Below are 23,310 nucleotides of genomic sequence, written 5' to 3' on the forward strand. Positions count from 1 at the left end.
AGATGTCATCTATGATTCTCGTTTGTGGTAACGGTTCTTGGCACCCTATTCTCCCCTTTCAGTGACATAAGACTGATCCCACATGACAGAACATTTGCAGGGGTGCCACGCCGAGGATTTAAAATAGAGAAAACGACATCGGCATAGGATTTGTTTATTTATTTATGTGGAAGTACACTGATTCTACACCCAGTTAAGTACTTTCTTAACACTATCCATCTTTATCTATAAAATCAAAAATTACCTTTTAAAAAAACAAAATTCACTGTAACATCATAAATATGAAACCACTTAAAATTTAAAAGAAATAAAAATGCACAATGAAAATCACATGGTAATTGAAAACAAAACATAATAAAAGCAAATATATAATACAGAGGAGTAACTACACTGGGAGAATTTATGAGTACCAGAAATAAAGAATTACCAAAGAAGGATATGTGTAAATTTCTCTGCTACACGGAAAAGCATAGAATCATGAATATGTTTTTTGGGCTTGGAAGACGAGAGAGTAAGTATGGATTCTTTGGTTGTTCCTCTCATAGTAGGGTGTTTGTTTGTTTGGTCCAGATAAGCTCAAAAACTACAGGACTGATTGATCTGAAATTTGGTAAGGATATAGCTTGAAATCTCAAGTCTTGCAAGGATTACTTTTGATTTTGACATATTTCACAGTTTCAAACTAGTGAGGGATTTTACAAGGGTATGTCCCAAATTTGGGCAATATTTCCCCCTACATTTATGACTATAAGAGGTTAACGGTTGGCCCTATCGAAACATGCCGTGCATCATACGGCCTTGAAATGACATTTTCTACAAGAAACGTCATTCGCATTTTCCTCGTAACTCTAACGGTTTTCAAGAAAATTCAGCTTTCTTGTCTTATGGTTGGGCGGGAGGGGGAGGGTCATCTGAAAATATGCATCATGAAATTAGCGATAGAAAATGTGTAACACGATATTACCTAGCAACCGTGTACACGTAGTTGCCTTCACTAATGAATAGGCTACTCTTCTTGCGCTTCAGTTATTGCTTGTTTGTTAAGAGGACAGCTGAGGAGTGAGCGCACCATTCTATGGAAAGCGTTTGCATGTTACAGTGTTTTACTGTTCAGAGTGCTAAATGTGCTCATCCATGTTTGAGAATTTATTCGTCCATTTTCTTTATCATCATTGTCATTGAATTATCTGTATATTCCGTGCTTCTATCGTTTTAATATTGTGTGGGTTTAGGTTTCATTTTTAGTGGGTTTATAATTTACATTTCATATTGCGTCATTATCTAGAGAACCAGTGCTTCAGTCACGGCCAGCCTTATGTGGCGTGCTCTCGAGTTTTATATAGGGTGGTCGGAAACAACGTAAATGGGGTATATGAGCATTAGAAGGTTGGTCATACTGATAAATAATTTGAAAAACCTAATTCGATACCTTGTGTTGTTGACATTTTATCAGCTGCTCAGGTTAGCCAGTCAGATCGCTTTGTGAGGCGGTGTTGCTAAATGTGCACCTGGCTTATGACCGGCTTGAGAGCTGTGCCAAAAAATCAGTATCACACACACACACACACACACACACACCCGTGGGTTTCAGCTGGTTTTCCCGTAGCGTACTTGCTATGGTGTCATGCTGTCAACTCGGAGGTCTGTGTTCAAATCCCTCCCGTGGCAAAGTTTTGTTTTCTTCGATTGGTGCGGTGGTGGTGATTTTTTTTTTTTTTTTTTTTTTTCAAGTTGCTTTATGTCTTACCAACACAGATAGATTTTACGGCGATGATAGGACAGGAAAAGGCTAGGAGTGGGAATGAAACAGCCGTGGCCTTAATTAAGGCACAGCCCGAGCATTTGCTTGGTGTGAAAATGGGTCACCACGGGATTTTTGTTTTAAGAGGAAGTACAACTAGGCAACCATCCTCTATGTATATAGCACTAATCAGAAAGAAGAAAAAAAATTGAAAGTATCCGACACTTCAAAAAATGAAGGTATCGGCCAAAGAAAGACAAAGACCATGAAGGGCATGAAAATGAAAGCCTCCCTAGAACTCGAAACCTAATACCGTCAGGGTCAGAAAAGAGCAAGAGTTGACCAAGGAGGTCAGATAGGATAGATAAAAGTGAGGAGTCTGGCACAAGTAAGTGGAAGCAATGCCAGGTCTCAGCTAAGGGCCCCATGGTCGCCAACCCACACTCTCAAGTTCAGAGCCCTTGGGCCCCCTTTTAGTCACCTATTATGACAGGCAGGGCATACCGTGGGTGTTATTCTACCGCCCCCACCCTGGTGCTCTCAAGCTGGTCTTGGGCCACCTGTAGATTTAACAACACCACTGCACAAAGCACATTTGAATTTACCCGTGAAGGGATATGATTGGCTAACTTCAGCAGCTGATAAAATGTCAACGGCGCAAAATATCTAATTATTTATCAGCATGACCAACCCACTAACGCTCACATACCCGCTTCACGTATATATATATGTACACAATGAGAAGGCTGTAAATATTGTCTGCAAGAGCGTGTTTCAAAACTATTTAACCACTTTAATCCTTGCTCATAAATCCTTACGAAGAAAGATACTTGAGCTGGTTGTGAAATAACACACTTCTTACCTGGCATACATCTAGCACTCTCGACAGAGCTAAAACCTGGTAGGCAGGAACAAATTCCATCCTTACATGTGGTGGAGTTGGTTAGAACACACTGGACAGGCTCTTCGCATTGATCATAAAGATCTGCAATAACACACATTCATATTAATATCATTGGTGGTTCCTCATAAAGGCACCCTACTAGAAAATTTGAAGACATTAGATTAGCATTAATCCATGAAATTCAATACTAAAATAAAAATACAAAAGCAATCAATTTAACATTAGAAAGCTATGATCTTGAAGAGGTGAACAACTTCTGTTACCTAGACAGTAAATTTTCATCTGACGGAAGAAGCAAGGCAAGGTTGAATCTAACATGCCAAAAAACATTCTTCAAAAAGAAAAGTCTCCTAACATCCAACAGCTTAAGTATTGAGATTAGGAAAAACATTCCTTAAAAACATCTGGAGCATAGCTTTATACAGATGTGAGACTAGGACAGTGAGGAAAATAAGTATTTCATTACTTCAGGAAAACAAATTCAACTGACCAAAAATTTAATGAATGGATACAGTCAATCTTTGATGAAAAGGAAAGTGTTCATTTTAATTCACCAACATGCACTGACTGCACAAACGGTGTTTGAGAAGATTGTCTGTAAACAACTATTCTAGTTTTCTCAGTTTTCCAAGTCTCCTTGTAGAACTGGATTCTTTTAGTTATTAATGTCCCCAGGTTTGTAATGCCATACTCTTACAAAAGATTTTTGCTATGATGCAGGAAGCAATCGCTGTTGCCTAAAAGTCAAATTTTTCATCTTTTCAGTTGCCATGTTTGACTAAAACATTTCTGTACATAGTACTAGAGTATTGGAGCTGTATCTTGTGTTTATTTCATTCCTAATTCCTAAAATAAAGTCTGTTAAGGATATGTTGATTTTGGTAAGTAATGTTTTATCTGGCAAGATTAAGGTCTTATCTTCCATCTAACAGCCAGGCACAGAAATATATATATCTACTCATATCCTATACGTAGCCTATGTAAAAAACTATAGGTATTGCATGACGTTAGATAACATTGAATATAAAGATAACCTACCAGAGTATCCGTAACAATAGCATGGTTGTGAGAAGCAGCATAAAGTTCAAATAGGATCCTTATTGGTGAATAAAATGTCTCAAAAGTGCTCTTTTGAAGATGCAAATACCAGTACTTTACTTTTAAAATTTAAACATATCAAAATTGAGAAAGAACATGGTCATTGTGACCCCGCCTTATCAACTACATAACAAAAATTTTCTAACATACCAGTAGAGGGTTAAACAATGAGCATTTTTTTTCTTTTTTCCATAGTATATAGATAGACGTGATGTAAAGAAATCTGATTAACAAAATTTATATTTGTAATAACTGATTACTGGTATCTTAGAATGGAATATTATTTTGGCGCCCATTAGATCCCTTCTGGAAAACTCATTTTTGATTTTGAAAGCCTAGGCAGGCATTTATACCAAGGGGAAATATTTATCTCCCATAATGCACCATCACCTGTCGCTGTTTTGTGCTCCAGAGGAGGCTTGCAGTGGGGTCTCAAAAGTGCAAGATATGGCAATCCAACTGACAAGCACCTTTTACACAGTCAGTTTTAATTAACTGCTCATGTTTCCCATTTTCTCCCTTTTGTTCACTTTAAAATTTTTTTTTTTTTTTACCCACATGAATATGTCTCATGACTGGGGGTCGTCTGAAAACTTGTCTCGCGCAATCAGCGATACAAAATGTGTGATGCGATGATACCTAGCCAACTGTGCAGGCTGTGATGTGAAGTATTAATGGATGGCCATGACAGAAGGCTCTTTTATCAAAAATGCCTTATCATAACACTGTAGAGAACTGATTATTTCATTTGTGGTAGTTTCATAGGCCCTAAGTCAGTTTCTCCCTTTTGAAGCACTGAATACTACACTTGTCTCTCGAAAATGATTTGTTAAATGCAAATAAATTGTTATTAATTTGAGTTTCAATTATTCAAAGACATATTTATGATCATTTTTCCCCTGTGGGTGGAGGCAATAGATTATTATACATGGTATTCCCTGCCTAAAAGGTGACTAAAAGTGGCCCCATGGGCTCTTAATTTGGGACATGGGTTGGCAACTACAGGACCCTTAGCTGAGTCCTGGCATTGTTTCCGCTTACTTGTGTCAAGCTCCTCACTTTCATCTATCCTATCTGACCCCCCTTGGTCAACTCTTGTTCTGACCCCAGTGGTATTAGGTTTGTGAGGCTTAGGGAATCTTTCATTTTCACACCCTTCATGGCCCTTGTCTTTCATTTTTCAAAGTGTTGGTCCCCTTCCATTTCCCCTCTGATTAGTATTAATAGAGAATGGTGGTCTAGTTTTACTTCATCTTATAACACCACTACCACCACCACTATGATCATTTAATTATCCCAAAAGGAAAATTTGAAACCAATTTTTTTTCCTAAAACATAATTACTAAATATTAGGCCTATTTTACTTACTTAGCTTTGGAAGACAAGCCTGTGCACTCTGGCTGGATACATAATTTTCTCGGCACACGCAAGAGTAATCACGGCAGTCCACATTTTTCCCCAGATTCTCAGAACATTGATTCTCACTTTCACAGCCTTCCCCGAGATGGGTTGCAGCTGAAAAATAAAACATGATCATCTCAAATAAAGGATATTTCATTTTCATAGTGTGATTGTGCAAATCAATCCTCTTAGATAGGAAGTTCAATTGTTATGAGAAAATATGCAGAAACTGTTCTAATGAGGAACCTACTCCGTTTTAAAATTATGAAAGTTGTTTTTTTTTTCTTTCTGTATGTCACACCAACACAGACAAGTCTTCAGGCGACGATGGAAAAGAAAAGGACTGGGTATGGGAAGGAAGCGACCATGGCTTTAATAGGGTACAAGCCCAGCGTTTCCTTGTGTGAAAATGGGAAAACCAGGAAAATCATCTTTATGGCTGCCGACAGTAGGGTTCAAACCGACCATCTCTGGAATACAAGCTTACAGCTACATGACACTAATCACACAGCCAACACTCTTGTTTGTAGTCTATACAAAAATTACTCTACAGTGATAAGAACTGGAACCTATAAGAAAAAGGAGCAAGGCAGGGTTGCAGCTTGTCCCTCTTCCTTCTCAATGTTTATACAAAACAAATGTTAAAAGAAATCAAAAAGTAATTTCGACCGAATGAGTGGCTGCACGGTTTGTGTTACATAGCTGCCAGCTTGCATTTGGAAGATAGTGGGTTCAAACCCCACTGTTGGCAGCCCTGAAGATAGTTTTCCATGGTTTCCTCTTTTCACACCATGCAAATGCTGGGTCTGTATCTTAATTAAGGCCACAGCCGCTTCCTTCCCACTCCTAGCCCTTCCCTATCCCACCGCTACCATAAAACATAACTGTGTTGGTGCGACACATAAAGTAAATTGTAAATAAATAAAGGAATTTGGAAAAGAAATCATGGAAATCACCATAGAGTTTGCTTTAAACTAACTTGAGGTGATAGTATCTCATGGGGATGACTGTAAATACCTAGGGGTTAATATAAGGAATGATATTCATTGGAGTAATCACATTAACGAGGTTGTAAAGGAAGATTACAGAACTTTTCACATGGTTATGAGGTATTTAAGAGTTGTAATAAGAATGTAAAGAAGAAGGTACACAGCTGGAAACAGTAGACCAATATAAATTTCTTGGGTGCATCATTTCAAGTGATAACAGAATACAGCATGAGATTAACAACTGCATTCAAAAATCAGCTCAGTTTTACCATCAAGTTCGGAACCTCCTCTGGAACGAACAAGTTCCCTTAAGATCAAAGCAGATTCTATTCCAACCATACTTCACCCCCATACTAACATATGGCCTAGAAACCTGCACAACAACCCAACAAGTGGATAGCAAACTACAAGCCGCAGAAATGAAGTTCCTACGTACTATGGTACAGAAGACAAAAAGGGACAGGGTAAGGAATGAAAGAATAAGGGAGGAAGCGGGTGTGTACCCATCCCTGAATGAAAAAGTGACAAGGGCCCATTTGAAATGGTTTGGCCATGTCAAACGATTGGACGATGGAAGGGCAGCAAAACAATGGCTACACACAGTCGTGGCCGGAACACAACCAGTAGGAAGACCTAGGAAGAGATGGCTGGACCAAGTGAAAGAGGACATAGGAACAAGAGGAGTCAGCTGGGATGTTATCTTGAGAGAAGAGTGGTACATAGACAGACAGAAGTGGAGAGTGCTCGTAAACCACACACGGGCAACTGGAGTGGAAAACTGATGATGATGATGATGAATAAGAATGTAAAGAAGAGGGCGTATAAGTCTCTGATAAAACCCCAATTAGAGTATATGGGACCCACACTAGGACTATTTGATACGAAAACTGGAAAGGATTATATAGATGTTGATTCCCGTAAGGAATCTGAAATAGTGGTTCCGAATGAGTAAATTTATAATACCAATATAGTTGGTCCGTTCTTTGACATTATAAATTTTCCAGCTAAGTCATTCCTGGTTGCCAGCATTTCGCCCACAACTTGTTTTTGGCGATTTTCAACAAAAGAGTAGTGTTACAAATATGTTAAAAACTTTGGGCTGAAAAGACTTGGGAGAAAGAAGAAGAGATGTTTGACTAAGTGGTATGTTTTGAGCTGTTAGTGGATAGATTGCGTGGAATAACACTAGTAGACGAATAAGCTTGAGGAGAACTTTAAAAGGTCCGCCTCTGTAGTGTAGCTACTACCCCGGGACGCCCACGTTCGATTCCTGGCTCTGCCATAAAATTTGAAAAGTGATACGAGGGCTGGAACAGTGTCCACTCAGCCTCGGGAGGTTAACTGAGTAGAGAGGGGTTCATTTCCCTCTTCAGCCATCTTTGAAGTGGTTTTCCATGGTTTTCCACTTCCCCTCCAGGCAAATACCAGGATGGTATCTAACTTAAGGCCACGGCCGCTTCCTTCCCTCTTCCTTGTCTATCCCTTCTGATCTTCCCATCCCCCACAAGGCCCCCTGTTCAGCATAGCAGGTGAGGCCGCCTGGGCAAGGTACTAGTCCTCCTCTCCAGTTGTATCCTCGACCTAAAGTCTCATACTCCAAGACACTGCCCTTGAGGCGGTAGAGGTGGGATCCCTCCTTGAGTCCGATGGAAAAACCAACCCTGGAGGGTAAACAGATTAAGAAAGAAAGAAGGAACTTTAAAAGTAGAAAAGATCATAATATGAAGATAAAGTTGAAATTCAAGTGGACAAATTGGGGCAAATATCCATTATAGGGCGAAGAATAAAGGATTGGAATAATAATTTATCAAGGGATGTGTTTGATAAATTTCCAAGTTCTTTGAAAACATTTTAAAAAGCGAATCTGCCACTTGGGTGACAGCCCTAAAAGCAGATTATTAGTGATCGATAAAGAATACTGCGATGTATTCAAAATGACGGCAAACTCTAGGCCTGCATAAAACAACAGCACGGTTCAATCCAGAAAAGGAACTAAATAAGGCTTGTAATTGTATAAATTTATTGTACAAATGTTTTCTTACCTTCCTTACAGTCTCTATCCACTATAACGAAACCTTTCTTGCATTTGCAAGTACTATTTGAACATTCAGCATTCTCTACTGTGCATTCAGAATTACTGGAACAGGGACCGTTGAGATCTAAAACATAAATAAAACAAATTGTATGAGCGTTATGCATACAGTACTCAATTTATCACTTTTATTAAGTACTATCTTTAATACCCGGTGATGCCCAGATCATTTTTGAATGTTTACTTTTGGGATTTGTATTTCCTGTTAATTATGTGTGAAGTGGTGTTTTGTAGATTTATGTATTATAACACTGATTGATATTTGATGAAATATTTTATACTTTTAGAGATTTTTAGGCCTATGTGTTCAGTAACACACTTTATGGAGGAAACATTACATTTTTATTTCATTTTAGCCAGCTGAAACTAGGAATTATAGGAATGTTTGAAAAATGGTACAAGTCCTGTTGTCTTATCAGCTAGTTCTTTCCTTATTTTTTTAATTAATAACAAAATGATTAGCAGAAATATGCATAAAATGACTTTCATCACAGCTAACCAATTTGTGTAGCCTCACAGCAAATAGTGGAGACTTTGCATGTGCTGTGAGGAAGGGTAACAGAGTGGTTTTCTTTTTTTTTTTTTTTTTTTTTCCCAAGATATTCATAGACACTGAGGTACGATTCACCCACTTGCCGCACGCTTCATCAGTCGGGCAGTCTCTTTAGTGTCTGTTAGCTTCATAGTGTGTAGTCAAATACTAGATGATTTTTAATTTTATAATCACACCATAGTTCTATTTGATTTTAATACATGTATAATGTTCTTCCTTTGGTGAAAGTTTCATTGTATAGTATTGAATCAAATTTCAAAAAAACTATTATTACTGCTCTTAAGTTGATAAACTGTTAACACTTACCTTTCTGCCGGAATTTGCAATTTTTTTTTATTTTTTTTTTATTTTTTTTTTATTTATTTATTTTTTCAGTTTTGATGTATATACCCTGCCCCTCCCTCCACTTCAAACTGTATGTGTTTAAGTTCTAGTTTTAGATTATTTTGTTTTGCATAAACTTTGTCCTTGAGGCAGGCCATATTTTCTGGGAAGTAGCTGATCCTTTAAAATAAATAATAGAAATAGGTGATGACTGTACTGTATGTATTTATGTGTCGCGCTACAGATGTGATGTGCATGATTCCAACTGTCATTGGAACTGTCATTAATCAGTCTAGCGACCCCGAAAACAATGGATTCAACACTAATCTCGGGTCAGATTGATTTTTATTTTTCACCCCTTCTCACCCTCCATGACTATGAGGACTGAACTTGGACTTATATGACATCCAGTGTGTTACACTATTCATCTCAGCGACCTCGAAAACTATGGACCCAACTAGTAAGGCATACCACTGCCTTCGAGATGAAATGGCGTATGGCTTTTGGTGCCGGGAGTGTCCGAGGACATGTTCGGCTCGCCAGGTGAGGGTCTTTTGATTTGACGCCATAGGCGACCAGCGCGTTGTGATCAGTATGAAATGATGATGATGACACAAACACCCAGCCCCTGTGCCAGAGAAATTAACCAATGATAGTTAAAATTTCCGACCCTGCCAGAAATTGTACCCGGGACCTCTGTGACCAAAGGCCAGCAAGCTAACCATTTAGCCATGAAGCCGGGCTGCCTTCGGGATGAATAAACCGTACTGTAGAAAGCGCACCAAGCCCGTCAGCTGATCGATTGGGACGGTCTAAATGAATGTTATGAGTCGTACTTGTGAATATAACACATAGTGATTGAAAGCATCCTTTGGATATTGTGACTGTTGAAAGATAGACCTTTATTTTAAAGTATATTGCATGCCTGTTCTCTAAATTTATCACATCAGGATTTACATAATAGCTCTAATTTAGATAATGAGAACTCATAGCTAACCACCTGCTCCCAACGTTGTTCAGTTGAGCATCGTGTGTGCGCCGTGTAAGACCTGTTTGACACAGTGCGTGTTTAGTGCGTTGGTTCTGAACTGCGAACAGGAACATGAACGACCAAAAATCAATGTGCAGTTTTGTTTTAAGCTTGGCAAGACACCGAAAGAAACGCATGCGATGCTGGTACGTGTTTATGAAGATCAAGCACTGTTCTTGAAGTGTGTGTACGAGTGGTTCGTCCGTTTTCGAGGAGGCCGGGAAATGTTTCTGACAACCCCCGTAGCGGAAGACATTGGGAAGGTGAGGACATTAATCACGAACGATCGGCGATGAACTGTGCGCATGATAGCGGATGAACTGCAGATTAACCGTGAATCCGTGCGACAAATCGTTACCCAGAAGTTAGGGAAGAGGAAAACGTGTTCTCGTCTTGTGCCACATCACTTGACTGACGTCCACCTCCGTAGCGTAACGGTTAGTGTTATTAGCTGCCGTCCTCGGGGGCCCGGGTTCGATTCCCGGTACTGCCAGAAATTTAAGAATGGCAGGAGGGCTGGTATGTGGTTCAAATGGTACACGCAGCTCACCTCCAATGGGGGTGTGCCTGAAAAGAGCTGCACCACCTCGGAATGAGGACACGAGTTTACTTTACTTGACTGACGATCAGAAGCAGGCACGTTTAGAGGCTTCACAGGATTTTGTCGAAACGGCGAATGCGATACCAAATTTCTTGCACTGTATTGTCATTGATGATGAAACCTGGTGCCTCAGGTACGACCCTGAAACAAAAAGGCAAAGCATGAAATGGCGTTCTCCGGGATCCCCTCGTCGGAAAAGGTCAGAGCCGAAAAGTCGCGCATCAAACTCGCTTTGAAAGGAAAGAGATTTGACGATATTCCTGACATCCAATGAAACGTGACGAGGCTTTTGAACACCATCCCAAAGGAAGCCTTATTGCAAAGTTTCCAGGACATGTATCGCCGATCTCAGCAGTGCATAGTTATGGGAGGGGACTATTTCGAAGGACAGTAAGGTCACTGTCGTGCATTGCTCATCTATGTTGATAGTACAGGGCTATTCACCGAACTTTATTGTCACAGGTTGTATAACCTTATTAAGGTACAGCCTCAGCATTTGCCTGGTGTGAAAATGGGAAAGCACGAAACACATTTGTGTTATTTCTTGGGTTAGGTAATATTGATAACGTGCGAAGTAAAAGCAAAACCCAGTCTAAAATATAGAACTAAATACAGTTTATAAAATCCAACCTTATATTAAATTATTTTGGCAATGTTATACAAATAATTAATACCAAATAATTAATAATAAAAATACCAGGAAAATGCTGGGGCTGTACCTTAATGAAGGCCACGGCCGCTTCCTTCCCACTCCTGGGCCTTTCCTGTCCCATCGTCGGCATAAGACCTATCTGTGTCGGTGTGACGTTAAGCCAATTGTAAACAAGAAAAGAAGAAAGAAAGCTGCACTGTACTTATGATCATCTTATTATCATATTTTATTTTCTACGTTCGTTGTCTCCATATTTTTACTATTGCACAATAATTATGATTGTTGGGTGCATCCTCATGCTTTGACCACTTTGGTCACATATTAAGCCTACTTCTCCTAAAATTACATAGACCTAACTTACGAGATATCAAACAATTACAGGTGTTAATGGTCTCAGGTGTTAAATTAATACAACATTCCGGAATATTTCTTAACTAACAATACAAGGACTGTGCGTATTATTATTGCAGTGTTGCACAACTCCCAATAATTTTATACTTGATTTGTCGTCTTTTCTTCTTTTTGTTTGTTTAAAAACCTGACATGTTCGGTACTCTAAAATATGTTAAAATCAAGCATCTTTGGTCGTTCGATGTACTAATGCTTCGCAATAGATCAATAAACTCTCCGGCTTCAAATCAAACTCAGGGGATTTGCTTTCCTACGGCAACTCCCAAGCGGAAAGCGCAGAGCAATGTGGTTTCAGCAGGGACGAGCCTTAACCTGTTTAGCATCATGTAGCACGCTTGCAAGTACCGGTCCTTGGGTGTTGCAGAAGATGAGCAAGCCCTCATCGAGAAACAATTCCTATGCCCCCGTTAGATTACACCACTCTGTTGAGACGACTTCATTCCTGCTTTCTCTCCTCTCCTTTTCCACGCCACTAGAGTACGCCGTACCGCGCCACCCACAATATTACCAACACTGGTATTTCATCAGCAATCATAATCATTCTTCGAAAAGAATAAAAACATTCTTAAGAAGCTGGGAAAAGTCGTCGACCTTGGCGATCATTTTTATTGAAAGAAATCTGGTGATGGAGATCGCAGACGTCAATCGATGACTGACAAGTTTGCATGAATGAAAATCAGGGGGGGGGGGGATTTTCAATGAGGTAAGTGAGGTAAGAATAACTCTAGTTATGCTGTGTAATTTGCCCCTTATTTCCTGAGTTTGAATGGTTGTATGTACTTCAGCTTTAATAGAAATACAGTTTATTAGTTAAAGACAATAAAGATTTTTGTTATTGCTGGAAGCCTCTCATATAAAAATGCTACATTGAAAATGTTGGTGCAAAACCCAGCTTCAGATACCACCAGTCGCCACTGCTACAATGCACAGACGTATTACGTGCTTGCATTGTACGGATCGGAGGAAATTGTTCACCTCTTTGCATAACTTCATCGGAGCTACAGTACGGTCTGTAGGCTATATCATGAAGGCAGTGGGCATACGTGTACCACGTTTGGATGAAATGGTCCCATGTTTTCCAGAACTATGCTGGAACATACACACTTACCTACATACATCAGTATAGATTACAAGGTTCACACCCCCTTACTGCACCTTGATTCAACTTCACTTACTAGATTACCGCCTGCAAGAACAAACATCCTAAATACTTCGAAATGAATCACGTGTTCCAATTTTGCATTCCAGATCTGACATTCAATTCTCTTAGGTTTGGTTAAATGGTTAGCTTGCTAGCATTGGTCACAGGGGTACCGGGTTCGATTCCCGGCAGGATCAGGAATTCCATCATTGGTTAATTCCGCTGGCACGGGGGCTGTTTGAATGTGTCGTCTACATCATCATTTCATCCTTATCACGACGCGCAGGTTGCCTTCGGGTGTCAACTCAAAAGACCTGCACCTGGCGGACCGAACATATATTCGGGCACTCCCGGCACTAAAAGCCATACTACATTTCATTTCATTCCCTGCCGACATCCCTCGCTTTTTTTAATAGAGTTCTGAAAAAGTATAACCCTCTTTTCTCAGAAACCAAATTATAAATGTCCATCTCTGTGGTGTAGTGGTTAGTGTGATTAGCTGCCACCCTCTGAGGTCCGTGTTTGATTCCCGGCTCTGCCACGAACTTTGAAAGTCTGGAACGGGGTCCGCTCAGCCTCGGGAGGTCAACTGAGTAGAGGGGGGAGGGGGCGGGGTTCGATTCTCACCTCAGCGTTCTTCGAAGTAGTTTTCCGTGGTTTCCCACTTATCCTTCAGGCAAATGCCGGGATGGTACCTAACTTAGGGCTACGGGCACTTCCTTCGCTCTTCCTTACTTCTCTCGTCCAAACCTCCCATACTCCACAAGGCCCCTGTTCAGCATAACAAGTGAAACCCCCTGGGCGAGGTTCTGTTCCTCCACCCCAGTAGTACCCCCGACCAAATGTCACACACCAAACCTGGAGGGTAAACGCATTAAACAAAAATAAAAAAGTTAGAGTTTTGATGTTGTATTTTTTTTCTATACATGCCTTTCCTTTAGTAATTTTCAAATATAACAGCACGCATCTTACTCGTGAACCGTTTGCAAGGCAGCTGTTTTCAGCCTCTGGCAAATAGCAATGTGGGACAAGAGCATGCTCTATGTTATTGCCAAGGCGTTGCTCCTCCGGCATTGATAAAGCCCTACCTTGTTTGTACTGCAAGTCTTATCTTTCGCCTAAGTATACATTGGATTCACACGACATTTATTTTACATTCAACAACATGAAGTTTTGCGAATTAAAACAGTCTTGCTGTCATTACTCAGTTACATTAAGCTTACCGTTATTGACACAAGAAATAATTAATTTCCACTAAATCTGTGCTCGAAGTCTACCAGAATTCTACTTAAGATCAAGTTAGATTTAGGTAGAGGCTTCACTTTCGGTGTCACCAAATTCCTTGCAGCAAACAGCTACTTCCCAGATTTGAAAGTATGTGGTGACCTACTAGGAATGCTTTATAAGATGAAGTGTGATGAACAACGTTTTTCTTACGATATTTGGAGTTTCATTATTGTCCAGCTCTTCGGTAAATGTTCAGTGTACTGGGCTTCGGTTCAGAGGGCACGGGTTTCGATTATCGGCCGGGTCGAGGATTTTAACTGCGTATGGTTAAATATATATACACTGGCCGACAAAAAGTAGTGAAATACTTTAATTTCGTATATACAATTTTAATTTATTCCATAAAAGATATCTGTTTTCCAATACTCATGTAAATATGACAGAAGTTAGATGTTTGGCTATAGAAAATAACACATCATGTTTTACAATACGCATAAACTCACAATTTCCCTTACATTTTGCAGTTTACATTTTTCAGTTTTCTTTTTACTTGATTTTTGTCTATTTATGGCCAAACAAAACAAGGTTAATGCGTCTACAGCACTTGGTGATAAGACCGGTCACTAAAAACGGGTGTTTCCCACCCCTGACATCTATGAAGGCCTGTAAACGCTCGGTCATACAGTTCACAAGTTGTTGGATGGATTCTGCCGGGACGTGATCCCACTCCTCCAGCAATGATGTTCTCAATTGTGCCAAGGCATTGTTGTTACGTCGGACGTTCCTTCCATGGTGTTAATGGCGTGTATGACAGCAATACGTGCTGCCCAGTCCAGAGCTCGAATCCCAGATGTAATTATAACCATTGTACTGTATCATCAGCAGGCGTAGAAAAATGTTTTTCTACTTGTGGTGTAGTGTATTCATTACTAACAAATAAATTAGGGACAGACAGAGTTTATAGGTTGGTGTTCATAATGAAGCAGTTAAACACATAATAACAGATAATTTCATGGAGTAATGTAGACCTATAATATGGTATTAAATTTGTTATAGAAATCTCTTTTAATAATTGTTTAATCCTCTTCTCGGTATTCCAGTTTAATTTTGAATTACAATATTTTTAACTTACTCATTTTCTTTCTTTCTTAATCTGTTTACCATCCAGGGTCGGCTTTTCCCTCGGACTCAACGAGGGATCCCACCTCTACCGCCTCGAGGGCAGTGTCCTGGAGCGTGAGACATTGGGTCGGGGGATAAAACTGAGGAGGAGGACCAGTAAATCGCCCAGGTGGCCTCACCTGCTATGCTGAACAGGGGCCTTGTGGAAGGATTGGAAGGGACAGGCAAGGAAAGGGGAAGGAGGCGGCCGTGGCCTTCAGTTAGGTACCATCCCAGCATTTGCCTGGAGGAGAAACGGAAAACCACTTCCAGGATGACTGAGGTGGGAATCGAACCCACCTCTACTCAGTTGACCTCCCGAGGTGAGTGGACCCCGTTCCAGCCCTCGTACCACTTTTCAAATTTCGTGGCAGAGCCGGGAATCGAACCCGGGCTTCCGGGGGTGGCAGCTAATCACACTAACCACTACAAAACAGAGGCGGACATTTAAATTAATAATTTCATAAATGATTTTTAACCAACCCTGAAAAGGTTCACCTTCTCACTTAATCACTAGTGAAGGAAGCTTTCTTAGCAACGGTGAGAAGCCGTACTGAGTAAAGGCTTATATAAGTATAATACACATCGTAATGTAATTCCAATGAATGATGTTATTAAGGACTTTTTTCCAGATATCTTATCAGCGTCGCAAATGATCACTATCTAACACCATTGTGAAGAATGAGGTTATCCAGAATTAGTGGGCGTTTGAAACCTTGGAAATTGTTTTAAACGATAATTAAACATTTTAACAAGAATGCCTGTAATCTGTTAACATCTCACTGCTGTGAAAATGATGATCCAGTGACGTATGCAGGAATTGAATATGGGGGTGTGCTCGCCCCTAATGTTCATGCAGCATGTTTGTAGCATCTGAGGATTAAAAATAACGGGAGAAATCAAGGTAACTAGTTCATTAGTTTATTACTAGTTCATATTATTCTCTCCGTATTTTCCGCTGATTGTGGGGTTTTCTTTTTGCGAAAAAATCAGAAATTTGTAATTACTCATTTTGAGTTCACTATCCAACTGAACTCATTGATACTAAAATCTGTAGCTGACTGGGATTTCAATAAGTATTTATTATATGGTAGATGTCCGACTCGTTGGCTGAACGGTCAGCGTACTGGCCTTCGGTTCAGAGGGTCCCGGGTTCGATTCCCAGCTGGGTCGGGGATTTTAACCTTAATTGGTTAATTCGAATGGCACGGGGGCTGGGTGTATGTGTTGTCTTCATCATCATTTCATCCATATCAAGAAGCGCAGGCGTCAAATAGAAAGACCTGCACCTGGCGAACCGAACCCGTCCTGGGATTTCCCGGCACTAAAAGCCATACGACATTTCATTTTCATATGGTAGATGCATCGACTCGGTCTATAAAGTCAAGAATAACGGCCGAAAAGATTCGTCGTGCCGACCAAATGATATCTCGTAACCCGCAGGCCTTCGGGCTGAACGGCGTCGCTTGGTAGGCCATGGGCCTTCGGGGCTGTTGCTCATAATTTAGCTGTAGGCGTTCTGAATAGCGGTTTGTCGGCGGATGCAGAATAGGGTTCGGCCCACAGGTGGCCACGGCTGGTCCCTAGTCAGACAGCTCTGCACTCTGACCGGCCAACCGAGCAGAGGAGGGGTGGTCATGGCTCTACTATGGCTGTACGCCTGGGGAGACGGAGACGGGCTGGTTCCCACCGTCGGCTGTTCTGAGAATTGTTGTCTGTGGTTTTCGATTCTCTTGTACTAAGGCGAATCCCGCGACAGTTCCTAGCATAAGTCACAGCCGCCAACCCTCGCCTGAGAGACGGCGTCACCGTCCAGGAAGCCCGCCTCCATCTTCAGGGGAGGAATGAAAACATTTAGTCGTATCAGCAGCAGCGGTTTAACAGCTGTGATTGCTAAGAGGAGAATTTAGCTGTAGCAGTAGCGGCGCTAAGAAGCTCGCCCCTACCCCGCGCAATAATTGAAAATGGGCCCCTCGTTTCCTGATAAGGAAAGTTACAAGTTTATTCCGTAGTACACGATTGTATATTATTAAAATGAACAACAACGACGCAACGATAATAATAATAATAATAATAATAATAATAATAATAATAATAATAATAATAATAATAATAATAATAATAATAATAATTTAGTTTTCAAATCCGAAGGAATTATAAGAATACACTTATATGGTACGGACACACACACACACACACACACACACAAGAAGTGCATATTCCAATTATAGTAACCAAAACACACTGACAATATTAAGAAGTATTCTCGTTCCTAGGACCAAATAATTTACAACTCAACCGTCCATCGTAGGCCTACTTAGCTACACTGACTGCCGAGAGTTATAAAAAGGCTTGAAACTTCTGTATTTAGCGTTTAGATAAGTAGGATGGCTTTTGTTATCTCATCTTTTTTTGACTACTAGGTTCTCAGAACTGGCTTAATTACTTCAAAAGCCTTGTTGATTGTTGTGAGTGGCAGCAAGGCATAGTTATTATTGGAACAGGTTGGGAAGCCCACATTCTTTCAGAAATAACTACCGTACTCCTATAGCGAAAGAAGCTCTCCACTACGACAGCCTAAGTTTGGAATACAAATACTGTCCGGCTCCATGGCTAAATGGTTAGCGTACTGGCCTTTGGCCACAGGGGTCCCATGTTCGATTCCCGGGAGGGTCGGGAATTTTAACCATCATTGGTTAATTTCTCTGGCACGGGGGCTGGGTGTACTGTATGTGTAGTCTTCATCATCATTCCATCCTCATCACAATGCGCAGGTCGCCTACGGGTGTCAAATCGAAAGACCTGCGCCTGGCGAGCCGAACATGTCCTCGGACACTCCCGGCACTAAAAGCCGTACGCCATTTCATACAAATATTACTGTGTTATGTGCTGTAGCTTTATCAATATGTAAAATCACGCTTCAGCTACTGAACTAAGAAACAGTCATGGACCCCTCACAAGTCATGGGCCCCCCCGGCCTGCGGGGTCTGCAGGGTCCTTATTGCCGCCACCGAGCTGTAGGCATTCTCAGCACTGGTGTACCACATGTTGATGCTAGAAGCAGGCTTAAGTTGTAGGCGTTCTAAGCATTGGTTTATCCAGATATTGGCGCTAGAAACAGAATTCAGCTGTAGGCCCTCTGAGTAAGTTTACCAGATGTGAGCACTAGAAGAATAACGTATCTATACATGTTCTGAGCACAAATTTACCACGTGTGGGTGTTAGAAGAAGTTGTAGGCATTCTGAGCAACAGTTTACCAGATGTGGGTGCTAAAAGAATAATTTATCGATAGCTGTTCTGAGCACAGGTTTGCTAGATGTGGGTGCTAGAAGCAGAATTAAGGTGAAGGCATTCTGAGCAATGGTTTACCAGCTGTTTACGCTAGAAGCACAAACCAACTGTGGGTGTTCTGGACACTAGTTTTCTAGATGTTGACGCTAGAAGCACAATTTAGCAGTGGGCGTTCTGAGCAATTATTTACCAGATGTGGACACTAGAAGCAAAATTTAACTGTGGGCGTTCTGAACAATGGTTTTCAAGATGTTGGCGACGGAAGCAGAATTTAGCTGGGGGCGTTCTGAGCAGATGTTTATTAGATGTGGGCACTAAAAGCCCGATATAGCTGTGAACGTCTGAGTATTATTCACCAATATTGTACACGCTCCGAGAACTAGTTTATCCGACGTGGATATTAAAAGTACGATTTAGTTGTGGGCGTTCTGAGCGTGGTGCCGTCTGGTCAGTCATCGTCTGAACTATTACGGTGGATGTACAATGATCTGTCACCTCATCTAATCATAACTTTCGTTTATATATATTTTCTGCAGTTTGTCTTGAGAAACGTCCATAACTACCGGTACATTTACAGGTTGTCTCTAAACATTTGTAACAAACGTTGGGGGGTGATTCCAGGGATCAAAATAAGAGAAATGTCCCTATGAACATATGTCCTGCAAAGCGTTGGTATTGAGGTATACGTGTTGTACATGGCCTCTCCGGTGGTGGTGGTGATTATTGTTTTAAGAGGAAGTACAGCTAGGCTACCACCCTCTGTATAACACTAATGAGAGAGGAAATATGGAAGGGATCCGACACTTCGAAAAATGAAGGTATCGGCCAAAGGAAGAAAGGGCCACGAAGGGTGTGAAAGTGAAAGACCCCCTAGGCCTCGAGTGCTCTAATACTGTCGGGGTCAAAAAAAAGAACAAGAGTTGAGCAAGGGAGGTCGGACAGGATAGATGAAAGTGAGGAGCCTGATACAAGTAAGTGGAAGCAATGACAGGACTCAGTTAAGGGCCCCGTGGTCACCAACCCACGTTCCAATGTTCAGAGACACTGGAACCCTTTTTAGTCGCCTCTTACGACAGGGAGGGGATACCGTGGGTGTTATTATGCCGCCCCCACCCACAGGGGGACATGGCTTCTCCCATACTGACTTTTGTGTCATCCGTGTGCTCAAACGATGCCACATTTGGAAGAGACGGCATCATAAAATTGCAGAACAAAGACGTGGACAGTTGAAAATTTCCATGCTACAGTTGTCGATAATCATCAACAGCACTTTGGGCGCAATGCGTCGCGTGGTGTGGTATTATCCGTGATCAACCCACACATGTGCTCCGAAGACTGAATGGACCAGCGTATCTCACCTTCTTGAGAGACACGCTGCGTGTACGACTGGAACATGGGCCCATTAGCAGTTCACCACACCATGTGGTTCACGCATGATGAGGCTCCAGCACACTTCAGTTTGCATGTACGCCAGTTTTTGGACAAGACCTTCCCATGACAGTGGATGGGGCGTCGAGGTCAGTGCATTGGCCTGCCCGGTCTCCTGACCTTAATGCACTGTGGGGACGCGAAAATTGCAATGTACACTGCTTCGGTTAACGATATCAACGACCTGGAACGGCGTATCAATAACACATGTGCAGTTGTTCAACAGGATCGACGAGGTATATTCGAGCGGCTTCGCTGTTCATGACGGACACTCTGAGCATCTCCTGTGATGTGTCCAAATTACACCCTCTAACTCCGTCGCAGATAAATCAGTGACGACGCACTGTAGGACAATTCTTCAGGGATCTTTTTATACATATGTATCCCACGAAACACTCCCCAACGTTTGTCAGAAGTGTTTAGATACAGCCTGTATTAACCAGCGCAGATAACACTTACATAACTACTCATATTTACTTATCAATATTAAACAGATACACCTGTTTGCTTCAACGACAAGTCTTTAAATCTATAGCTCACGGCAACTAATCTCGTACAAACGCCATCTCTAGTAAGACAACTGAAATAAAAGGAAACAAGTACAGTCGCGTCCGCCTCTGTGGTGTAGTGGTTAGTGTGATTAGTGTGATTAGCTGCCACACCCGGAGGCCCGGGTTCGATTCCCGGCTCTGCCACGAAATTTGAAAAGTTGTTCGAGGGCTGGGATGGGGTCCACTCAGCCTCGGGAGGTCAACTGAGTAGAGGTGGGTTCGATTCCCACCTCAGCCATCCTGGAAGTGGTTTCCCGTGGTTTCCCACTTCTCCAGGCAAATGCCGGGATGGTACCTCACTTAAGGCGACGGCCGCTTCCTTCCGTTATCTTCGTCTATCCCTTCCAGTCTTCTCATCCCCCACAAGGCCCCTGTTAGGCAGAGCAGATGAGGCTGCCTGGGCGTGGTACTGGTCCTTCTCCACTGTTGTATCCCCGACCCAATATCTCATGCACCAGAACACTGCCTTTGAGGTGGTAGAGGTGGGATTTCTCGCTGAGTGTGAAGGAAAAACCAACCCTGGGCGGTAAACGAATTAAGAAGAAAGACGAAATAAAAACTACTCGTATTTTCACACCAAGCCAGTAGCGTAGCCAGGATCGACTGATGGCCTGCTAATGTAAAATTTCATATAAATTTAAAATGTAAATCGTGGATAGAGAGTGAGTTACCCTCTCGAGTTCCCCTTCAATTTATCTTGAGGTGACTACGATTTTGTAACTGTTTCTTTTCCTGTATTGCATTCAATTAACCTTTCATTCTAGTCACCTCAGTAGCTTGGGATTAGCCTCTGTATCATCGGGCCGCGAGCCCAGTTGGGGTTTTATACTTGGTTTTCTAGGAGCGCAAGTGTACGCCTCCATACATTTTGGGCCGATTGCAGAAACGGTATTTAGACGATGTTTACGGTTAAACAATGCCTAAGTATGGCTGCCGCATTGCAGAGATGTTATTTATCACTTAGACAGTGTCTAAAACCGATGTTCAACCGGTCGTGTTTAAACACTGCCGAGAGCACTGTTTAACCTCAAATGAGAGGAGTGAATCACAATAAGAGGTTATGTACCATGAAATATGTAATTTGTATTATCATGTTGAGACGATTCCGGGAAGAAAGGTTAGTCCGACGGCCTCTCTGTGGGTCGCCCGATGCTAAATCGCAGCAATTCGTTTGACATGCACGGGGAGATAGATCTTAAAATAAGGTTTCGCTTTTCGAGATTTGTTTCTTGAGACTGACAAAGTGACAGTCCGGTAACTGTCAACTTGAATACAATTCTTGGCAACCGATATTTTATTATATACATGGGGTAATTTCTACGGAATTATAGGTCATTTCGACTACATACGTTACATATCAGAATTACGTGTCCCGATCGTCAGAGGGCTGTCACATACATCAACCGGGAGGGATTTACTTATATTTACTGCTAAGTAAACACACATAATAGTGAAAACTAATAAGTAGGTTGTATGGGGTTTATATATATATAATCGTATAAGTTTTCGGCAACTATCAGATAGGAAAAGGCAAGTGGTGGTGATTATTATTGAAAGAGGACTGGGGAAGAAGAGCCATGGCCATAATAACAGCCCTAGTATTTGACTGGTGTAAAAATAGGGAACTGCGGAAAACAATTTTCACGACTGCCGCTGATGCGTTTCGAACCTACGATCTCCAGAATCCAAGCTACATCTACATGGCCCGTACAATAAACTCGGTTACACATTACTGTTGCTTCATCTTCCTTTCGTAGAAGCTACCGTATTTATGAGTAGATTACACTCGCTGTAACAACGCTATAACCAAAGCTACACTTCCCCGTACGGTGGGGTGTCGATAATATTATGAGATTTAATTTCCACCGAAAGCGATTCTCTTATCTGTGGGAAGTCATGCTCAGCCATATTTGAGTAATGTGTAGGAAGACAAACAGCTGACTGGCGTTCGGCGCGCGCACCGACGAATATCATTGGTTGCGACAAGCAAAGAGTTGCATGAAATATACTTCTGTCTCCATTTTCAAACCAAAATTGAAACTTTAAGCGATATCTAGTTAAACATCGACTGAACAATGTTTATGCAATGGAAGATCATGCTTGATTTAACGTTGTTTAGGTAGACGATGTCTAAGGCTTAAAACTAGTTATCGTTTCTGCAATATGGGACAGTAATTTAACCTGTTCTTCTTCCCACGAAGGGCCAGTAGTTTGGGTAATATATACCCCTGTGTACAAAAATGGTAAATTGTAGGTTGGGCCTAGAGAGGCCAGGAATTGAAGATTTTTGTGTAATGTTGCCTTAAGTAGGCTGTAGGAAATTGTGAGCACAGCCTCCTTGGTTGAGATTGCTAATATTATTGTAATATTGAGGGGTGCCTCTGGAAGGCTGTAAATTGGAACGGTTGGAGCTTAGTGCTCTGGAACCTTGTGTCAAAGTAAACGCTACATTGGCGACATTGTAAATTTGTAAATTAGGTGCTTGAAGCCCAAAGGTGTTAAATTCCCTATTCTGGGGTTTTCTATTTTTATATCAAAATTGTGTCCGCCTCAGTGGTGTAGTGGTTAGCGTGATTAGCTGCCACCCCCGGAGGTCCGGGTTCGATTCCCGGCTCTGCCACGAAATTTGAAAAGTAGTACGAGGGCTGGAACGGGGTCCACTCAGCCTCGGGAGGTCAACTGAGTAGAGGTGGGCTCGATTCCCACCTCAGCCA

The 23,310-nt window shown here is 41.5% G+C and overlaps 1 protein-coding gene across 2 annotated transcripts in view; it reads right to left on the reverse strand.

The window, feature by feature from the left end:
• The window catches only part of LOC136857304 (multiple epidermal growth factor-like domains protein 11), a 216,760-nt gene that overhangs the window by 30,224 nt on the left and 163,226 nt on the right, over positions 1–23,310 (reverse strand). For both annotated transcript variants that reach the window (XM_067135877.2, XM_067135878.2), the window contains 3 exons: positions 8,176–8,292; positions 5,112–5,258; positions 2,604–2,726 (listed from right to left, as the gene is read on the reverse strand). In XM_067135877.2, the coding sequence (XP_066991978.1) occupies positions 2,604–2,726; positions 5,112–5,258; positions 8,176–8,292 (387 nt within the window). The remainder of the gene's footprint in view (positions 1–2,603; positions 2,727–5,111; positions 5,259–8,175; positions 8,293–23,310) is intronic.

This window comes from Anabrus simplex, chromosome 1 (genome assembly GCF_040414725.1).
Source record: "Anabrus simplex isolate iqAnaSimp1 chromosome 1, ASM4041472v1, whole genome shotgun sequence".
NCBI lineage: Eukaryota > Metazoa > Arthropoda > Insecta > Orthoptera > Tettigoniidae > Anabrus > Anabrus simplex.